Below are 22,118 nucleotides of genomic sequence, written 5' to 3'. Positions count from 1 at the left end.
GATCCGATGGGACTTTGGAATCCTCTTTGGGGAAACTATATTTTAGAGCTCTTGTGAGCGGGGAACATATCTACCACGTCTGCATACTGTAATTTCCCAAGTGCTTAGTACAGAACTCGGCACAATGCACTCAAGACATATGATTGACCGACTTATTAAGTCAGAATTATTAGCTGCATGTTTTCTAAATATTTTTTTCCATATTTAAAGTTTAAACAATTACCAATACAATACTGTGTTTATATTTGTAACACTGTCTCTGGTTGCTACCACTAAAAGGCTATGTTTCAGGTACCTTTTTAATAATGATGATGATAATCACTATGATACTTGTAAAGTGCTTACTGTAGGCCAGGCAGTGTACTAAGCACTGGGATGGATACGGGCAAATCGGGTTGGACACATTCCTGCCCCACGTGGGGCTCACAGTCTCAATTCTCATTTCAAAGGGGAGGGAACTGAAGCACAGAGAAGTGATGTGACTTGCCCAAGGTCACACAGCAGAAAACGGCAGACCCGGGATTAGAACTCATGACTTTCTGATTCCCAGACGCATGCTCTGTCCACTATGCCAGGCTGTTGCTGGTACAAGAACATTTAGAACAAAGTCATTTCCCAAACACGAAGTAAACTGGTGGTAGTACTAACGTATCTGGAAAAATTCGAGTTTGGGTGGAAGGTCTGGGCAGTGGCAGAACCTGAAAACATTTATGTAGGGCTTTAATTTACACATTAAGACTTGTTTTGCCACTAAAAGTGAAAATTCAATGGTTTCTGAGATGTACGCTTTTTACCTTAATATAGCAAATTAATCATTTCAACAGAACAAATGATTCACACCTGGGAGATTACTTCTCTATTAGTTCCCAATAAGAAAATATAAAGACATTTCTAGGAGACTTGTCACAATAAATTTAATAAGATGCACTTTATTAAAATGCACTTTTAATTGTAGCGTTTTAAAAACTCAGTCTAAAGAGGATTAAAATGAGAACTGGAGTGTGCAGAAAATAATAAGGCCTATAATTAAAAATTTAACAGTGCAATCTCAATCCATTAGAAATCAGACTGGGATATGTCTTCAAGAGGAACTTGAAACATCAGTTCTCCAAGTCCAGGCTCTTCAGAGAAGCACATTTAGCCAATTAAAGGAGGGGAAATGATATAGTGAGCCCCTTGAGGGGAATGGGATATACCCTTTGTTTCTTTTAACCTCTCCCAAGTGCTTACTATACTGGTTTGATCTCAGATGCTCAATAAATATGACTGATTGATTCAATGTCCTGAGTGAACTACCTGTGTCTCCAAGTTCATATAAGGTAAATCCATCCACTGTGAGATAACTTTGAAATCTTTCCTTGTTTATCCAGGATAAAAGATCGCCATCTTCATACTCTAAAAGAGAAAGAAAGAAACCACAATAAACTTTCACATGAAGATGGAAACGGTGAGTTTTAGAAAAATGTCCTATTAAAGAAGTAACTGGAATCTGGCATCTACCGCCTGGACTGGGAGAGATTCTCTCTTTCCACGGCTATTTTTGTGATAATGCAGGAAATACATTTCAACATCCTTAGTAAGAACGGCTGAACTTGCTGCAACCCTTTTGAACATAGCAAAGTTTCTTTACACACAAGAGTTCCCTAAAGCCAAAATGTTTGCACAGCTCCAGGTTCTCCTTCTTCAGTGCTATGTGCCTTTCCTCTCTGAAGAGCCTCACTGACCCAAGCTGGACCTAATTTCATTACTAAGAATACCACTATTACTAACAATATAAAGTGTGGTATTCACAACGTGTTTACTAGGAGCCAGAGACTATACTCGGCAGTGGGGTAGAGATCAGAAAATTAGGTTGGACACAGTTCCTGTCCTACCTGGGGTTTGCAGTCTAAGGGGAAGGGAGAAAAGGCATTAAATTCAGTTGCCAAATTGTACTTTCCAAGCTCTCAGTATAGTGTTCTGCACACGGTAATCGCTCAATAAATACGATCGAATGAAATTCTCATTTTACAGATGGGGAAACCGAGGCCCACTAGGCCACACCACATAAGTAATGACTGAAACCCAGGGGTGCTGATGTGGGGGTGCTCTCCACCGACCATTCCTGCTGCCACGCCTGCTGGAGGGCCTGGAGAGGAGTGAGGGGGAAGAGTCACACAGTTGTATTTCTTGAGCACTTACTGTGGGCAGAGCACTCTACTAAGCACTTGGGAGAGTATAATATAACAACAGGACAGACACATTCCCTGCTCACAATGAGCTTACAGTCTAGAGGGGGAGACAGACATTAATGTAAATCAGTAAATCACAGGTTTGCACCTAAGTGCTGTAGGGTTGGGAGGTAGTGATGAATGAAAGGAGCAAGTCAGGGTGATAGAGAAGAGAGTCTTGATTATTCTATCAGCTTCCTTGCTGACCTCCCTGACTCCTGTCTCTTCCCACTCCAGTCCACACTCCACCCTCCAGCCCAGATCATTTTCCTTCAAAAACATTCAGACCATGTTTCCCCATTCCTCAGGAAACTCCAATGATTGCCCATCCACTTCTGCATCAAATAGGAAATTCCCACCATTGGCTTTAAAGCACTTCATCAGCATGTCCCCTTGGTCCTCTCCTCACTACTCTCCTACTACAGCTCAGCCCGTAAACTTCGTTCCTCTAATACTAACATTCTCTCTGTACCTTGATTTCATAAATCTAGCCACAGAGCCCTCGCCCACACCTTGCCTCTGGCCTGGAATGCCCTCCCTCCTCAGATAACTGCTCTCCCTCACTTCAAAGTCTTATTGGAGGATAATCTCCTCCAAGAAGCCTTCCCTGACTAAACCCTCCTGTCCCCTTCTCCCACTCCCTGCTGCGTCATCCTGACTTGTTCCCTTCATTCATCCTCCCTCCCATCCATGTATTTATCTATAATTTATTTATGTATATTAATGTCTATCTCCCCCTCTAGACTGTGAGCTTGTTGCTGGCACGGTATGTATCTATTTGTTGCTGTACTGTACTCACCCAAGCGCTTAATCCAGTGCTTTTGCACACAGTAAGCACTCAATAAATACGACAGAATGAATGAATGCACGGAAGGCCTCTTGGAGGAAATGTGCCTTCAATAAGGCTTTGACGAGGGTGGGGAGGAAGAAGAGTCACTGTCTGTTAGACACGAGGAGGCATTTCGGGCCAGAGGCAGGATGTGGGTGAGAGCTCGAGAACCACTAGAGGTTCTTGAGCAGTGGGGAAATATGGCTTTAGAGCTTTTGTAGAAAAATGATCTGGTCAGCAGAGGGAAGTATGAACTGGAGTGGGGAGAGACAGGAGGCAGGGAGGTCAGCAAAGAGGCTGATATAGTATTCAAGATAGGACAGGATAAGTGCTTGGATTAATAATAATAATAATAATAATGTTGGTATTTGTTAAGCGCTTACTATGTGCAGAACACTATTCTAAGCAGTGGGGTAGATTCAGGGTAATCAGGTTGTCCCACGTGAGGCTCACAGTTAATCCCCATTTTACAGATGAGGTAACTGAGGCACAGAGAAGTTAAGTGACTTGCCCACAGTCACACAGCTAAGTGGCAGAGCTGGGATAATAATAACAATGTTGGCATTTGTTAACCGCTTACTATGTGCCAAGCACTGTTCTAAGCGATGGGGTAGATACAGGGTAATCAGGTCCTACGCGGGGTTGACAGTCTTAATCCCCATTTTACAGATCAGGTAACTAAGGCACAGAGAAGTGAAGTGACTTGCCCAAAGCACACAGCTGACAAGTGGCAGAGCTGGGATTAGAACCCATGACCTCTGACTCTGAAGCCCAGACTCTTTCCACTGAGTCATGCTGCTTCTTTGATTAATTTTTAGATTTTTTAGCAATGCTGGTAAGGTCAAATTGATAGGACTTTTTTGACGGATCAAATAACGGACTGAATGACAGAGAAAGAAGTCAAGGATAGCATCAAGGTTACAAGCTTGAGAGTCGGGGTGGTTGGTGGCACCATCTACAGCGATGGGAAAGTCAGGGGACGCAGGGTTTGCGTAGGAAAATAAAAATAAGGAAGTACTCAATAAATGTGACTGATTGTTTGACTGGACCCCAAAGTGTCTGCTCTGTGACCTTGGGCAAGTTACTTCACTTCTCTGTGCCTCAGTTCCCTCATCTGTAAAATGGGGATTGAGACTGTGAGCCCCATGTGGGATAGGGACTGTGTCCAATTCAATTTGCTCGTATGCACCCTGGCACTTAGTACAGTGCTGGGCACACAGTAAATGCTTAACAAATATTATTATTATTAACAATACAATAATAATAAAAAAAGGTTCTTTGGGGGGATTTCTCTATTTACTGGAGCTTTTTCATTTGAAAACTGCACAAATTCTGTACTTTCTGGTGTTTTTTTCCCCCACTCCCTGGGAAATAATCCCAATTGCATCATAATTTCTTACTTTTCTGTGTTCTAGTTTGCTAGTTTCAGTTTTCTGTTTCACTTCCCATCTTGGAGAGAAAAGAACCCATCAGAAACCCTTTATATATAAAGCAGGCATGTCTGGGCACAAACCACTTCCTTTGAGAGTATAGGACGTTTCAAAGAACTTGGTGACAAGAAGGTAAAGCTGTACAGAAGTGCCTGAATTACTGACGCAAAAATGGCACTCATTGGTGCATTGCTGATCTTATGGTAAGTACGTCTTAGAATTATTCTTTCATAGTATTTTCTAGTCAGTGGCAGTACCCAAGGGAACTCCTTTAACAATTAATAATGCAATGATTTTCTTTACAAGGTAGTGTACCAACAGGAAGACATTCTTCTGAATGTAATATTAAACTAAGGTTCAACTTTCCATTTAAAATTTCACAGAAGTACAACCAAGATTTACTTCAACATGACTGATTATGCTATTAAAGTTTTATAGCGTCATTTCAAGCACAGTTGCTAAACTCTTTTTTAATCACAGTTTTACTGCACAGATAACATACGTAACAAATGCCCTTACAGACTTGGTTTGTTAAAATGTGTATTCTTTTTGAAAAGGTGAATAAATGCTGTAGATACTGTTTGAGAACAATGTTGATAAAATATTTCCAATTGTAACTTCACCCAATAAGTGAAAATCTGCGATTATTTTTTTTTTAATGTTTCAGGTCAGTTCCTTCAATATGTATCGAAAAGAGATTTGGTGTTACTGTTCGATTTTCATCTTCGAAGCAAATAATGGAAATAGAGCTTCAAAGTGAAAATCAGGACTTAATAGAAACTTTGAAAACACTTCATTTTAAGCTTCCATGTGGAATCCAGAGGGAAACAACTGTAAGCAACTACAACAAAATCTCATTCATTTTCTCAACCTGGCTGGCAAAGGATGATGCAAGAGTGCTGTCACTTAAATACATTCTCCTTTATATGTCACAAGCTTTAGACTTTTCCACCAGAAGACAGAAGATCATGAGAAAAATAATGACCAATTTATCTAGACTGTGCCCTGTACACAAAAGAAGTAAAAGATACTGAACAGACAGAATGGTACTGGTCTATTTAGCAAGTTTCAAAAGAAACACAATCAACCAGTGGTATTTATTGAGCACTTCGTGTGTACAGAGCACTGTACTAAGCACTTGGGCAAGCAAAATTCCACCTGGTTGGTAGATGTGATCCTTTCTCACAAGGAGCTTCCAGGATGTACCACAATTTGCTACTGCTGAAAATGAGAAACTTCCACAGAAATGGATCTCTAAACCATCTGTTTTTTTAAGGATGTTCATTATTCTGAAAATAAAGGGACTCTAAAAAATGAGCTAAATGTGTGGCTTATCCTTTCTTTACAAATAATTATGAATTTTAATAGTACAACTTACCATCATACACAAAATAGGTTTCATCTTTGAAAACAAGCACAGCGGGCATCTCGTTGAGTGTTATATACTGTAAGAATAGAAAGCTGGCAATCATCAAAAATGGACTGGGTAACAAATGGAGATACTAACACATCCTTCATTTCCCAAATGTTGAGATACACACAGTAAGTCTACTGATCATAAACCTTGGGCAAAGCTCATTTTAATTCGTTCACAACCCTCACCAGGAAATCCAACCACCATCGAATGTGATTTTTGACCTGCAGATTTTATTTTAAATGTGAATAAAAAAAAAAAAGGAGGATCCATGTGTTGTTGCAGGTTTGAATTGTCAAAGAATCTTTCCAGGCTCACACATGGTTTGGGGATCCCAATAGTAACTCCAACAGTTCAGCTAGCATGTTTTTTTTCTGAAACTTGAACAGCTTACTTTCTAATGATGATGGAGTCGCCCGTTGGGAGCAAAGGATGAGTCTTCCTCTGGGACAACTGAGATCCAAAACCTGTCCAGGGGGATTGATTAGAGGGAAGCAGTGGTCTGCGCCACAATCCCCGCGTTCTCTGTTCCCTGCCATTCGTGTTCCCAAAGGGGCAACGGGGACAGACAGGCGGCCACATAGCACAAGGGCCCAGGGGCAGCACGTTCTCAAGACCACCCACAGGATGAGTACAAAAAAAGGCAAATGCTGGACACAGATTAATCATGACTTCCATCAATAACGACTTTATGAGAAAACTAACTACATCCCCCAGAAAACTGAGTAGAAACTCCTTTTCTCCAATTCAAGAAATTAATGAAAGATTATATATATACACACACACACACACACACATATATTTTGAGAGATCTCCAAATATCTCTCTAGGACATAATGAAAATCATAAGCCAATCAAACAATATCAAAGCCGGAAAAAATCTCTAAGAATCTTTAAGGGCAGCTCACTAACTGCCCCATGAATATCTATTTTCTTTTCTCAAATTTTCTAGGAATAAAAATACCACAGCCTATTCTGGTATTTCATGCCAATGAAAAATAGGGAAGCACTTCCAGACTCATTGAGGACATGGAAAAAAACTGACTAGTGCCTTCCACAATGAAAAACAAAACAAAAACCAAAAAACATTTTATATGCATTTGAGAAGGTTGCAATCTTGATATGCATATTTTTCTCTTTAAAATACATTTTGCAACTGAAGAATCCCTTTTAGAAACGAGTAATGTTTAACAATTCCCTCTGGGAAGAATTACTGAGTTTCAAACTTTCTGGAAAACAAGCTTTCAGTTATGCAATCATTTCTAAATTCTACCTTTGTTAGTGGTCAGAGGTCAACTCTTCAATGAAACTGAAAGTAAAGGTAAATTATATTTTTTTATCAAAATGACACATCAAAAACTATTGAAAAGTTCATTATCAGAGGCAAAAACATTGCACTGCAAATCACTGGTTAAAGCAAATTACCTCAGGTACAACGTCTTCTGATGCAGAAAAGAAGTATGTATAGACAATTAATTCCGAAGCCACTTCTATAAACTTTTCCTATGAGATATGAAACAAGAAAATATATCTCAGTAGAGGCAAGTACATGCATCAATTGTACATTATTATGATTCAGAAAATATTACTATGTATAAATTCAAGTAAAAACAAGACAGCCTGAGTCTAACGAACACATTTAAAATTAAAGAGTAATGAAACATCGCTAGTTTTTTGTGGGGCTTTTTGTTTTTTTAAAATTCTACTACTGTGTGCCGGGCACTCTATTAGGCACCAGGGTAAAGTTAAATCAGGGTGGACAAAGTCCATACCCACATGGGGCTTATAGTCTTACCTCCTTCCCCAATCATTTTACAGATGAGGTAACAGGCAATGAGAAGTTAAATGACTTGCCCTAGGTCACACAGCAGATAAAGTGGTGGTCTCCGGAAAAGAGTGCCTCGCATTTATAAAAACAGAGTGGCTTAGAGGATAGAGGAAGGGTCTGGGAGTCAGAAGGACTTGGGTTCTAATCCCGGCTCCGCCACTCCGCCACTGCTCTGTGACCTTGGGTGAGTCACTTCATCACTTCTCTTCTGTCTACCTCAGTTCCATAATTGGCAAAATAGGGATTAAGCCTGTGAGCCCCATGTGGAGCATGTACTGTGTCCAACTTGATTAGCTTCTATCTACCCCAGCTCTTAGAATAGTATCTGGCACACAGCAAGCACTTAAATACCATATAGATACTTCTTTGTGCCAGTTACTTCATCTGTAAAATAGGGATTGAGACTGTGAGCCCCATGTGGGACAGGGACTGTGACCAACCCGATTTGCTTGTATCCACCCCAGAGCTTAGTACAGTCCCTGACCCATGGTAAGAATTTAACAAATACCATAATTATTATCTCTAAGGTTGTCACTACTTAATGAATAATAACTAACACACTAAATAATATGTGTGTATATATAAAATAATATATACAATATTAATAATATATATTAGCAAATAGGGTTTGTCCAGCAATACAATAAGGGGAAGAGAAAAGAAGGAAGTTAAACTGAAGTTCATGGGGCTTTTGCCAAACTAAACTGAACACAGAAGTGTGAGATGGAAATTCCATATCCTTCCCTGTCCACTTTCCCTGCACAGGCCCCGCCAGGGAAGAGAGGAAGACCAACAGGTGTCACTTTCTGCCATCCAAGGACCGGAGAGTTATTTTGGCCTATCAGGCCATGGCTCACAACAATACCTGCCACCCAGAAAGACCACAAGACGTACGGCTTCAGAGGGGGAACTCCCATTCAGACGGCAACAGAACGCCTCTTCTCTAGGCCACGAGAAGCAAAGTGGCTTAGTGGATAAAGTAAGGGCCTGGGAATCAGAAGGACCTGAGGTCTATCCCAGCTCTGCCAATTTGCTGTGTGACCTCGGACAAGTCACTTCACATCTCTGGGCCTCAGTTACCTTTTATGTAAAATGGGGATAAGAGTGAGAGCCCCATGTGGAACAGGGACTGTGTCCAATCTGATGAATCTGTACCTACCCCGTGCTTAGAACACTGCTTGGCACATAGTAAGCACTTAACAAGTACTACCATTATTATTATCCACTTTCACTTTCTCCCAACCAAGAAACATTGAAAGCAATAGGGATTCTGAGATCTTTTTTTCTCTCCTCTGTGAGCCAGCACACCTAAGTGGACATGCTTGACCACTGTCTGAACACCTGGCAATCCGATCACTTGTAATGCAGCCGCTTTAACTAAAAGAACCTAAATCTCAAATCAAAAGAATCCTCATTCTCCAATCAGGTTAGAAAAAGACTGCAAGCCTTCCTCCTCTTTCTTGTCTAGTTTTCCTCCCCTAAATTCTCCTTTTCTCTACATCAGTACTACTCTAGTGGACTTTCTTTCCCATTCTGGGCTTCTTTCATCCCTTAGCCGATCAAAGACACCTTTTGCCCCTTCCACTGTCACGAACCCCATAAACAACATTCAAAGAACACTTCAGCAGATGAATGGACACAGAGCCCAACTGTTAAAACACAGTCATGCCTCCGGAGCTCAACCACTCCTTCAGAATGTTAGTTCCACTTTGACATAAAGATATCAATGGTGATGGATGTGGCCTACATTAACCCAAAGAGTCCAATTACAGGAAATCCCCAAAATTCCTTCAGTGGGTACAACGTGACAGCTTATGCCCTCCTTCCCTCAGCATTTGGTTCTTTGCAGCCATTTCCAAAAAACTGAAACTTCCATCAGTTTTGTAGGTCATTTATCATTAAAAACATTCGGTTCACGTCTCTCCGTTCCTCAAGGACCTCCAAGGGTTGTCCATCCACCTCCACATTGAACACTGGCTTTAAGGGCCTCAGTCAGCTCACGTCACCCAACCTCACCTTAACAATCTCCTACTCCAGCCCAGCCCAGACGCTCTGCTCCTCTGCGCCAGTTTACTCACTGGGCCCTAATCTCGTCTATCTCACCACCAACCCCTTTTCCCACATCCTCCCCCTAGCCTGGAACTCACTCCCCCTCCCTAAAGGCTAGGCAACCACTCTCTCCATCTTCAAAGCATTACTTAGGACACATCTCCTCCAAGAGATCTTCTCCAATCAATCCCTCTTTTCCCCAGCTCAGTCTCCCTTCTGCATCCTCTATCCACTTCGACCTGTGACCTTAGGAAATTTCGTATTTGCTCCTCCCTTAACCCTACAGCACTCACATATATATCCTGAAATTATAGATTATAAATTACTATTCATAGTAATGTCTGTCTCCCTCTCAAAACTGTAAGCTCATAATGGGCTGGGAACGTGTCTGCTAATTCTGCTGTACTGTACCCTCCCAAGCCGTTAGTACTATGTGCTCTGCACATAGTTCAGCACTGAATAAATATGATTGATCGATTGACTGATCAGTTGATTACACTCCTGCTTCTCTCAATCACCTCCCCATATGCCCTGCAATTTCAATAGCCACCCTGCTCCCTCAAAGTTCAGGCAAGCAGAGTAATTCTATCCACTAGGCTTGCTAAATTATTTAAATTTACAGACACACAGAACTGGACTTGGTTAATAATTCAGTTTATGTAACCTACATGAATGTCTGCCATTCGATTACAGTTCAGTTTCAACGTTTCTGCAGGAATGCATATTCCTGGGAGAAGCTTGTTAAGTTCATTTTACGACACACAACTTTGACACTTTTCTGAGGCTTGAGCTCCTGCGTGAAAAATCTTTTCAACATATCACTCTTTTTTTAATCTCTACATCTTCACGGCCTACCTTTAAAGGTGATTCTCCCCCAATATAAACAAAAAACACACGATGCCTCTTTTGCACGTGTTCAAACATCGGCTGGCTCGGAAGGGGCCGGATTAGAGGCCTGGAAAGAAGGGGGGAAATGATGCATTAGTTGTGCTTTTCCAAACCCCCTAAAAAAACACTCTTCACAGGGACATCCTCTGAATAATCCCCCCGACTCTCCTGGCCTTGCTAGCCCAGTGACCACCTCAAAACTGTAGATTGGGCCTGTTACGGATGTATTTCTTCACTTGGACTTTTCTTCATATCACTGATCTCGCTCTTAAGTACATTACACATGTATATTTTTCCAGGAAAGTGTCAACTCCCAGAGGGCCAGAAGCACCTACTGACTTTGGTTTGAGTATTGCCAAAGCGGCTATTAAAGAGATCTGCCCAGAGCATGCATTCAAGAAAATGTGCTGACATTTATCAGTTAATCTGATGATGATAATAAAGAAGTCCTCTATTAGAAATGGCAAATGAGGAAGGCAACAGAAATGGGAACAAGGACATCTGTCGAGGGTCACTAAAGGACTGCCAACTTGTAATTTTTTTTTCAGTTATAGCTTTGCAGAGAAGATCAAATGACCACGACAATCGATCAATGAATGGCATTTACTGAGTGCTTACTGTGAGCAGAGCACTGTACTCCCACTGGTGACAGAATGATGGAAAGTCTAGTTAAAATTGGGAAAGAAAGCATTATAAAGAAAATGTGCAGAAAAAAGAAATCTAAATGCGTTATTTGTGGTATTTGTTAAGTCCTTACTCTGTGCCAGGCACTGTATTAAGCGCTGGGGGAAGATACAAGCAAATCAGGTTGGACACAGTCTCTGTCCCACAGGAGGCTCACAGTCTTAATCCCCATTTTACTGATGAGGGAACTAAGGCAGAGAGAAGTGAAGTGACTTGCCCAAAGTCACAGAGCAGACAAGTGACGGAGCCCCCTTCATATCCTTATAGAAGGCACATCTCCTCCAAGAGGCCTTCCAAGACTAAGTCCCACTTCTCATCTCCCAATCCATTCTGCGTCTCCCTGACTTGCTCCTTTGCTCTTCCCACCTCCCAGCCCCAAAACACTTATGTTCCTATCTATCAGCACTTAGAAGAGTGCTTGGTACATAGTATGCACTTAACAAATACTATCATTATTATTATTAATTGTATCTGTAATTGATTTCCATCACCCCGACTCTATACTGTAAGCTCACTGAGGGCAAGGAACATGACTGTTTGTTGTATTAACCTCTACCAAGCGCTTAGTACAGTGTTCTACACACAGTGAGCGCTCAATAAATACGACTGAATGAATGAATTAGAAGCCAGGTCCTTCTGTCTCCGAGGCCCTTACTCTATCCACTAGGCCTCGCTGCCTATAGCAGCAGAGCTTGAATGGCATGCAGGGATCCTAGAGCACATAAGCAACTGGAGGATTGGTTGCAAGCTACTAGCCAAGCCAACATTTTTAAGAACTCATGGAAGACTAGTGTAAAACCCTGAGGATTAAATTAGGATGATGACCCTTTTTTTATATAATCAATAGACAGAATTTCTTAAGTGCTTACTGTGTGCTGAGAGCACTACTAATCGTTTGGGAAAGTGCCATACAATAGAGTTGGTAGACACGATACCTACCCACAAGGAGAATATGGTCTAGATGGGGAGACAGACAATAAAATTAATTTCAGATAGCGGAAACAGCAGAATATAAGAAGGGAGAGGGCAAATAGGGTGGGGCAAACAAAGGTTTGGTCATGAAAGGTCTCCTGGAGGACATGGGATTTTAGTAGGGTTTTCAAGTTGGGGAGAATGGGGAGACGGTTAGATATGAAGGGGGAGGGAGTTCCAGGCCAGAAGGATGATGTGAGCAGAGGATTATCAGTGAGACAGATGAGATCAAGGTAGAGCAAACAGCTTGATGTTAGAAGAGTAAAGTTTGTGGGCTGGGGAAGAGGAGGATGCTCAAGACATTATAAGGTAGAATGGCTAGTATATGGCGATGGACTGAATTTTGAAATGGAGGAGAGAATAAACCTGGTACTTACCAAGTAATATTTGTGGAGCACTTACTATGTGCAGAGCACTGTACCAAGCGCTTGGGAAAGTACAATACAATAGAACTGGCAGACACATTCCTTACCCGAGGCGAGCATACAGTCTAGAGGAACAATGAAATTCCTAGAAAGGCATAAAATTCTACCAGCCAGCGGAGCATGGTAGCTATAATGGCAGTTTGGCGCACCACACCACTGTAATATGCATTTGGGAAGTATAACAGAAGCTCACGACGTTCTCGTTGGCCACAAGGAGCTTATGCTCCTTTACATTTTGTTCAAAGTAAATCATATCAGACAAATTTCACCGGCTAAAACAGAATTGGGGGGGAAAAAAACATGGACAAAAGTGGGCACAAATAAAGGGAAACTACCTACACTGATAAGGCTTTGGTCATTATTTCATACACTACCTCAATGACACGTTAGGAAAATATGGTCTTGGCCATTTTAAAACTGGCTCAAGAATCACATCCAAATTTGAGTTGTCGATAAAATCTTGTCAATCTGGATAAGCTTTTTGTGGTAAGTCACGAACAATAGCCTGGCAGCCAAGTTTGGTTTGATACCTATTTCTGATCGGCTCCAAAGATGCTGGGAACATCCATCACATTTCTAGACGGCACCAAATTGGACCGAGCTGCCAGAAGACGGCAATAAAATCCAAAGTGACAATGATAAATTGGAAAAACCGTCCTCCAAAAATAGTATGACTTTCAATAGGGACAAATGCAAGAAAACACATTTCTGATCAAAAGATCAATGCCAGAATTTCCAGTTGGAGAAAGGTCCCCCTGCACAAATTGAACGACAAAAAAGACCGGGGGAATAACACACCCCAAACCAGTGAGTCAGAAACGGTAGTTTCTGTTCCACATGGAGCCTGGGAGTAAAAGGACCTGGGTTCTAATCCCAACTCTGTCACCTGTCTGCTGTGTGCCCTTGGAGAAGTCATTTAACTTCACTGTGATTCAGTCTCCTCAATGGAAGATTCAATACCCATTCTCCCACCTCCTCAGATGGGATTCCCATGAAGAAGAGAGACTGTGTCTTATCTGATTATCTTCAATCTACCTTCAGAGCTTAATATAGTGCCGTTTGCCTAGTGAGCACTTGAATACCACAATTACTAGTATTATCAGTATTACAAAATGATTTATCAATACAATTTTCACTGCAGCTCCTTGAGGGCAGGGAATATGTCTTCCATCTCTGTTGTACAGTATTTTCCCAGGCGCTTATCACAGAGCTCTGCACACAGTCTTCTCCATAAACACCACTAATCGATTGCAAAAACATTTCCTACTATCCAAAATAGTTTTATAATGGAAGTGTCTGTACATTTAAAAGAAAACACCCCAAATTCCAGAATTCCCCTCAAAAATAGAATAATCACCCTTAATTTGAAATCACAAGCAAAAGGATGAAAAATACCATCAAAAATATAAAGATCACTTTTATACGCTCCAAAGGTGTGCACCCTACTCTGAAATCAGGGTTTTTTGTTCCCTGTTGATTCCGTGAAAGTAAGAGCACTTTCCATTTCCCAACCCTTTGAAGAGATGCATTGGCATCACCCTGGCTCCTGTTACTGGTTGAGTAATCCATCCTAACAATGATGCAAATGCCTCGCTCTGGCAGAGGCCAGAACAACCACAACTTACTGTGATCCAGGGAAAAGCCAAAAAACTGCCAAGAAATACTAATGGAGCTGTGGAAGGACTGCAGGTTTTATAAAATTATTTCAGCTTTTGTTCCAGAGAATCCTTAAAACTGTCGACTACTTCATCAAACGAAGGTAATCGTAACAATAATAATAATACTAATTGTGGTATTTGTTAAGCGCCTACTCTGTGCCAGTTCACTGTACGAAGCACTGGGGTAGATACAAGCTAACTGGGTTGGACACGGTCCCTGTGCCACATGGAGCACACAAGTCTTAATCCCCATTTTCCAGATGAGGTAGCTGAGGCTCAGAGAAGTGAAGTGACTTGCCCAAGGTCACAGAGCGGACAAGTGGCAGACCTGGGATTAGAAACCAGAGCCTTCTGCATGAATTGAGGGATAGCACCAGTAAACTACAGGAAAGAGAAATGAATAGACAATCAGCCAGTGGTAGTTGTGCTGACTGGCTACTGAGAACTCATCGTCACAATAAACGCGTGGCAGTGCACAAGTGAACTGAGTCAACCGAATGAAGGAGAATCGGTAAATCTGCCGATTCTTCCTCCAAATTCTGGTCATGCAGGCACCGGCCTTTGTCAAGCCCCCGCTCTAACCCAGTTGGACTACTTTGTCGGCCTTCTCGTTGATCCCCCAGCCTCGAGCTTCTCCTCACTTGGGTTCACGTTCCGCTCTGCTGACTGCACCGAGGTCTTGAAAAGTCCCTCGGCACACATCTCTCTAGTCCTTAAAAACCTCTAAGGCTGTCCATCCGTCCATCTTTCAATCATTCATTTACTCATTCGTATTTACTGAGTGCTTACTGTGTGCACGGCACTGTACTAAGTGCTTGGGAGAGTACAATATAACAATAAGCAGACACATTCCCTGCCCACAGTGAGCTCCCAGTTAGGAGGGAGAGACAGACATTAATATAAATAAATTAGAGACATGTACATATGTGCTTTGGGGCTGGGAGAGAGGATGAATGAAGGAGCAAGTCGGGGTGACGCAGAAAGGGGTAGGAGAAGAGGAAAGGGGGGCTTAATCAGGGAAGGCCTCTTGGAGGAGATGCGCTTTCACCTTCCAGAGCTTGGACCAAAGCCTCCTGACCCTGGCTTCAAGGCTCTCCAGCCACCAGCTTCTTCCACCTACCCTAGTGGCTCTCTGCAGCTGCCATTACCCAGCTTCCAATCTCCACTCAGTCCAGGATCCCCTTCTGCAGGCTCTTACTTTCAACTCTCCAGTCTCTAAATCCTGATTCTCCCTCCTACAACTCCTTCTCCCTCCTACAACTCCTTTCTCCATCAAAATGGGAGATAACTCAGGCCTTCCCAAAGTTAAAACTCTGTTAAAAATACCAAGTCCTCCAGGAAATCTTCCATGATTAACTCCATTCGCCTCAAGTGGTTTCAACCTAACAATCATCCTTTGCACTTTTACTTTTATACCCCCTTCCCCTAAATATCTACTTAATTGGTCAGTGTTCTTCCAATCGCTCCCGTTATTGGTGAATAATTTTGCATGTCTCTCCCCAGATTGTAAGCTCCATCTTTGCTGGAAATGTGTGATTGGCTTCCGTTGTATTTGGTCAAAAGCTTAAAGTCTGCTGTGTGACCTCGGGCAGGTCATTTAACTTCTCTGGCCCTCAGTGACCTCATCTGTAAAACGGGGATTAAAGCTGCGAGCCCCACGTGGGACAACCTGCTTACCTTGTCACTACCCCAGCGCTTAGAACAGTGCTTGGCACAGAGTAAGTGCTTAACAAATACTACTATTATTATTATTACTGTGGGTTATACTAAGCAGGGCTCAACACATTATCTCAACTGCCACTAGCTATCAACAGTAGCATTTATTGAATACCTACTGTTTGCAGAATATTATTTTGAGCAGTGGGGGAGAGTACAATAAATCGACCAGATCTGAACCCAAGCCTGAGAGTTTACAATTTACTGTTACAACTACTGCATCAAAAATAAACGGTTGCTTTGATGCGAATCTTACCCCAGTGCCTTTCCTCAGTTGTAATACTGTGGCCTGAATTATCCACAATACTGCCTCAACTCTCCGGCTATCTTAGCCTGTGACCGGTGTCAGGATCTTCTAAGTTTAGCCTACCTATGACATTCGCTTTTACAGATTAAATAATCAGTGCCGAGACTTACGTTTCAAAGCGAAATCTGAAAGCACTCATTTATCTTACACCATGGAATCTTATACCCTACTAGTATTTACTAGAACATAAAAACACACAGATGATGATAAAAATGATAATTGTGGCATTGGTTAAGTGCTTCCTATGTACCACTTTAGTAAATACTAAGCACTGTATTAAGCCCTGGGGTAATTAGAAGAGATTCAGGTCAGACCCTGTCCCTGACTGAGCTCATGGTCTCACTAGCAGGGTGAACGGATAGTGAATACCTGTTTTACAAATAAGGAAACTCCCTCCTGAGTCACCTTTGTACTTGTATGAGTATCCTTTATTCACTCCTCCCTCAGTCCCAAAGCACTATGTATGTATCCAGAATTTATTTAATGTCTGCCTCCCCCCTCTAGAATGCCAGCTTTTTGTGGGCAGTGGTCATGTCTACCCACTGTCATACAGTACTTTCCCAAATGCTTAGTGCTGTACTCTGCACACAGTAAACTCTCAATAAATATGACTGATTGATTGACTGACTCGCCCAATGTCACCAGCAGGCAAGTGGTAGAGCCGGGTTTAGTACCCAGGTCCTCTGGCTCCTAGGCCTGTGCTCTTTCAGACTCAGCCACGCTGCTTTCCACGTTTTCCAGAGGATGGTCTGAGGAAGCATTCTTTCTGTCACAAATAACACTGACCACATTTCAAACAAGATTGGCCCACTACAAATCTCTAACTTGCAGCTCCAAGCTCGTATAAGGAAGTGTTAGGGGACACCCACGGAATCCTAATGGGAGACAGCTATGGTACTTAGCAAGTCCACTCAGCCTGTCAAACACTCTGCTATATCAATCAATCAGCCAATGGCACTTACTGAGAGCTAACTGTGTGCAGAACACTGGACTGTCATCCATTCAACTGTATTTATTGAATGCTTATTGTGTGCAGAGCACTGTACTAAGTGCTTGGGAGAGTACAATATAACAGTAAACGGACACATTCCCTGCCCACAATGAGCTTAGAATCTAGAGGGGGACTGAGCACTTGGAGTGGCTAGAAGATAACCAGATTAGGCAGTCACTGTCCCACTATGGGCTCATAACCTAAGGGGGTGTGGAGAGCCCAGATGTCATTCCCATCTTATGGCTGACCAAAGTGAGGTCCAGAGGCATTAAGTGACATGCCCGAGGTCACCCAGCAAACCAATGACAGAGTCAGGACTGGATTCCTCTACGCTCTTGGATCTGAGACTTTTGGACATTTGATATTCACCCGACCCCCACAGCACTTATATACTTTTGATCATATATTGTAAATGACTTTTTTATTCATATTAACGTCTGTCTCCCCATCCAGACCGTAAGCCCATTATGTGCCGGGAATGTGTCTGCTAATTCTGTTGTATTGTACTCTTTCAAGGACTTAATACAGTGCCCTGAACATAGTAAGCACCCAATAAATATGATTGATTGTTAGGTCAAATCTGGGTCTTTTAAGTTCCAGGCTCATGCTCTCTTTTTCCATTTGGCCAGAAAAAAAACACCTGCAGGGCAGATAAAGCATTTCAGGCTTTCTCACCAGCATTTCTCTCATTCTGTTGACAGCCTGGAATTTCCTGGAATTCGATGAAATCATTCAACAAACCATCTGTTTCACTGCCATAGGATTATGTTAGCAGCAGCCAACAAGACTGTGGGAGCCTGGGGCAAAAAAATACTAGTCCCTAAGCTCTTTTGTTAATCAGAAACAAGGCAGCTAAGAAGCTGTACTAATAGAAACATCTGACTTTACAAGTTTTCTTCTTCCCCATCAGATTTTGCACCACCTTTTGAACAAAATAAAATAAACAATCTATGCTGCCAAAATGCAAGTCTTCAACATGAATTGAAGTGAGATCCCGAGCTTAGAACAGTGCTTGGCACATAAGACGTGCTCAACAAACCCCATCATTATTATCTTGATAAAGTAATGAGATAAAATGATCCCAAACACTTATGGCCTGTTTGAGCTGGGTTTGTCACACTGAGGAAGAAACTACTTGTCCGCATGGGTCCAGCATGGATGCAGGTGAATAATGCAATGTGATTTTTCAAGATTTCACAGAATGGCAACCAAGTGTTCTAGAGGAAATGGGAGACATTTAAAGCCTCCAACGTATGATGAATATTCCAGCTTTAAAACAATCAGAATGGGTTACTAATAATAATAACAATAATAATGTTGGCATCTGTTAAGCGCTTATTATGTGCCGAGAACTGTTCTAAGCACTGGTGTAGATACCGGGTAATCAGGTTGTCCCATGTGAGGCTCACAGTCTTAATCCCCATTTTACAGATGAGGTAACTGAGACACCAAGAAGTTAAGTGACTTGCCCAAAGTCACACAGGTGACAAGTGGCAGAACCGGGATTAGAACACACAATCTATGACTCCTAAGCCCGTGCTCCTTCCACTGAGCCATGCTGCTTCCTAATATTATAGGATTATAGGAATATTATATTAATTATATATTATGAATTAATATCTATTATATTATAGGAATATTATTCCTGATATTACCAACATCACTACTACTTCTATTACTACAATTCATTCATTCATTCAATCGTATTTATTGAGGGCTTACTGTGTGCAAAGCACTGTACTAAGTGCTTAGGAGAGTACGGTATAATAATAAACAGACACATTCTCTGCCTACAATGAGCTTACAGTCTACTCCCCCTACTATTGCTATTAATGGCATTTGCAAAGCACTTACTCTGTGCCAAGCACTGCGCTGAGATCTGGAATAGTTATAAGATAACCAGGCTAGACACAGTCCCTGTCCCACTTGGGGCCCAAAGTCTACGTAGGAGGGAAAACAGGTACTGAATCCCCACTTCAGAGGTGAAGACTGAGATACAGAGAAATTTAGTGGCCTACCCAAGGTCACGTGGCAGTCAAGTGGCAGAGCCGGGACTAGAATCCAGGTCCTCAGATTACAAATATTAAACATTAACAGTGTAGCTTAGTGGAAAGAGCACAGGCCTGGGAGTCCAAGGACCTGGGTTCTAATCTCGTTCCAACACATACCTGCCGTGTGACCACAGGCAAGTCACTTAACTTTTCTGTGCCTCAGTTTCCCCCTCTGTAAAATGGGCACTCAATACCATCCCATCTCTCACCTTCCTTTTTCCCCTCACTTAGAATGTGAACATCTGGTGGGACTGTTTGCCCTGATTATCTTGGACCTGCCCCAGCACTTAGTACAGTGTCTGGCACATTGTAAGCACTTAACAAATAACTATTACTATCATTATTATCACTTGTTTCTAAAAAACTATTTCTCTGATCAATTTTGAGTTGGAAGGGAAAAAGGTGGAAAGGGTATGACATTAAGGCCCGTTTTTGTTATTGAGGAAAAATAAGCACTTACCCAGACACTCTGTTAGCAAACTCAATGATATCATCTTTGGTTCTGGGTCCTCTGTAGTTATATGCCAAATCTCCCTTTAAGCTATGATAAGGAAAAATACAATTAGGAGAGCATTTAGGAAATGTCTCAGAATTACTAAGAAAAATGTTCACTCCATGCGAAATCTAAGGAGCTGAAGAGGTTCTAGTAGAAGTTACTCAGTTGACTATGCTTTCTCAAAATCAGCACATGAAAAGATGAGGAGCAAACATCTGAAAGGTTACAACAGGTATGTAAGACACTTGATAATAATAATAATAATACTAATAACGATGGTGCTTGTTAAGCACTTACTATGAGCAAGGCACTTTACTAAGCACCAGGTTGGACAGAAGCCAATCATGTTGGAAACAGTCCCTGTCCCATGTGGGGCTGACAGTCTCGATCCCCATTTTACAGATGAGGTAGGTAACTGAGGCACATGGAAGTGAAGTGACTTGCCCAAGATCACACAACGCACAAGTGGTGGAGTCGTTATTAGAACCTATGACATTCTTACTCCCAGGCCCGTGCTCTACCCACTAAGCTATGCTGCTTCTCATATGCTGCTTTCTGATCGGCTGAGGACATATAAGCATTTCATACCATGCAGTGCACATAGTAATCGCTCAATAAATTCCACTGATTGACCAAAAGAGGGGCAGTAGAAGACAAAAAGACTAAGTTGAGCCCAGGACTGTAAGTGTACGATGCAATGTACAAACATACATATCCATAATTTAATGTCCCCTCTAAACTGAGGGCAGGGAATGTGTCTACCATCTCTGTTGTACTGTGCTCTCCTGGTGATAAGTAGCACCCAGTGAACACAATAAATAATAATAATGTTGGTATTTGTTAAGCGCTTACTATGTGCCAAGCACTGTTCTAAGCGCTGGGGTAGATATAGGGGAATCAGGTTGTCCCACATGAGGCTCACAGTCTTAATCCACATTTTACAGATGAGGTAACTGAGACACAGAGAAGTTAAGTGACTTGTCCACAGTCACACAGCTGACAGGCGGCAGAGCAGGGATTCGAACCCATGACCTTTGACTCCCAAGCCCGGGCTCTTTCCACTGAGCCACTCTGCTTCTCTACTATCACTGCCTGACTGATTAAAAGATAAATCCTTTCCCCATTTGCATTTCATTTTATTACATTCATTTATTCATTATTTACTGAGTACTTACTACATGCAGAGCACTGTACTAAGCACGTGGAAAGTACAACAAAGCAATAAAGAGAGATATCACTGTGCTTATTTCACTCCCCAGTAATGCGTTAAGTTGATATTCTAACAAAAGTATGAATTAGTCATTTACGGCTTTTTAAAAGTACAGGCTCTGTATGACATCACTCCATCCCAACCCCAGGAACTGTATTTATGCCCCTGGGATCCAGCATTAAAATTGGTGGTAGTTTTGGTCTTTGCTTCAGCTCGTTTTCCTACGGGAAATAAATCAGTCAACTCTGTTTATTCGGTACTTACTGTGCACAAAGTACTGTACTAAGCGGTTGGGAGAACACAATATAGCAGAGCTGGTAGACACTTTCCCTGCCCACAACAAGCTTACAGTCTAGAGGGGGAGATGGACATTACTAGAAATAAATTATGGATCTATACATAAGTGGTGTGGAGCTGAGGGAGGGGTGAATAAAGGGTACAAATCCCAAGGGCGATGCAGATGGATGATGAAAAAAGGAATTGAGGGCTTAGTCGGAGAAGGCCTTTTGGAGGACATGTACCTTCAGTAAGGCTTTGAAGCAGGGGGAAGTGATTGTTGGCTATAAAGAGGTAGGGTGTTCCAGGCCAGAGGCAGGATGTGGGCGAGAGGTCAGTGGAGAGGCAGGCAAGATCGACGTGCAGTTAGACAGTTTGCATTAGAGGGGTGAAGTGCGTGGGCTGGGCTGTAGTATGAAATCAAGGGGCAAGATGACTGAGTAGTTTAAAGACAGTAAAAAACAGGAAATGGAATAAAACAGTAATGGTATTTTGAGTGATAGAAAATTAATAAATCCACTCAGTGAATTCATGTTTAATAAGGTAATTCTTTGAAAATCATCAAAGGTCGGAATGAGTAGACAATCTGAGATGAAGACGAAAAGGACCTAATGAGAATCTGTTCCCAAGTCATAGGAATCTGGGGAGATTCTGCCTTCTCAAATCCAGCCAGAAATAAAATGA

The 22,118-nt window shown here is 42.0% G+C and overlaps 1 protein-coding gene and 1 long non-coding RNA gene across 2 annotated transcripts in view; one reads left to right on the top strand and one right to left on the bottom strand.

The window, feature by feature from the left end:
- The window catches only part of TMX3 (thioredoxin related transmembrane protein 3), a 72,744-nt gene that overhangs the window by 30,637 nt on the left and 19,989 nt on the right, over positions 1 to 22,118 (bottom strand). The window contains exons 6-10 of the mRNA XM_029065176.2: positions 19,913 to 19,993; positions 10,616 to 10,715; positions 7,309 to 7,386; positions 5,848 to 5,914; positions 1,297 to 1,395 (exon numbers count right to left, since the gene is read on the bottom strand). Of these exons, the coding sequence (XP_028921009.1) occupies positions 1,297 to 1,395; positions 5,848 to 5,914; positions 7,309 to 7,386; positions 10,616 to 10,715; positions 19,913 to 19,993 (425 nt within the window). The remainder of the gene's footprint in view (positions 1 to 1,296; positions 1,396 to 5,847; positions 5,915 to 7,308; positions 7,387 to 10,615; positions 10,716 to 19,912; positions 19,994 to 22,118) is intronic.
- On the top strand, positions 4,544 to 5,787 carry LOC114812107. The gene is made up of 2 exons (XR_003759763.2): positions 4,544 to 4,672; positions 5,137 to 5,787. It is a non-coding gene; the product is annotated as an uncharacterized LOC114812107 (long non-coding RNA).

The sequence above is a fragment of the Ornithorhynchus anatinus genome, chromosome 5 (genome assembly GCF_004115215.2).
Source record: "Ornithorhynchus anatinus isolate Pmale09 chromosome 5, mOrnAna1.pri.v4, whole genome shotgun sequence".
NCBI classification, from domain to species: domain Eukaryota; kingdom Metazoa; phylum Chordata; class Mammalia; order Monotremata; family Ornithorhynchidae; genus Ornithorhynchus; species Ornithorhynchus anatinus.
The sequence above is the reverse complement of the archived record's forward strand: the minus strand, read 5'-3'. Positions and strand labels throughout refer to the sequence as shown.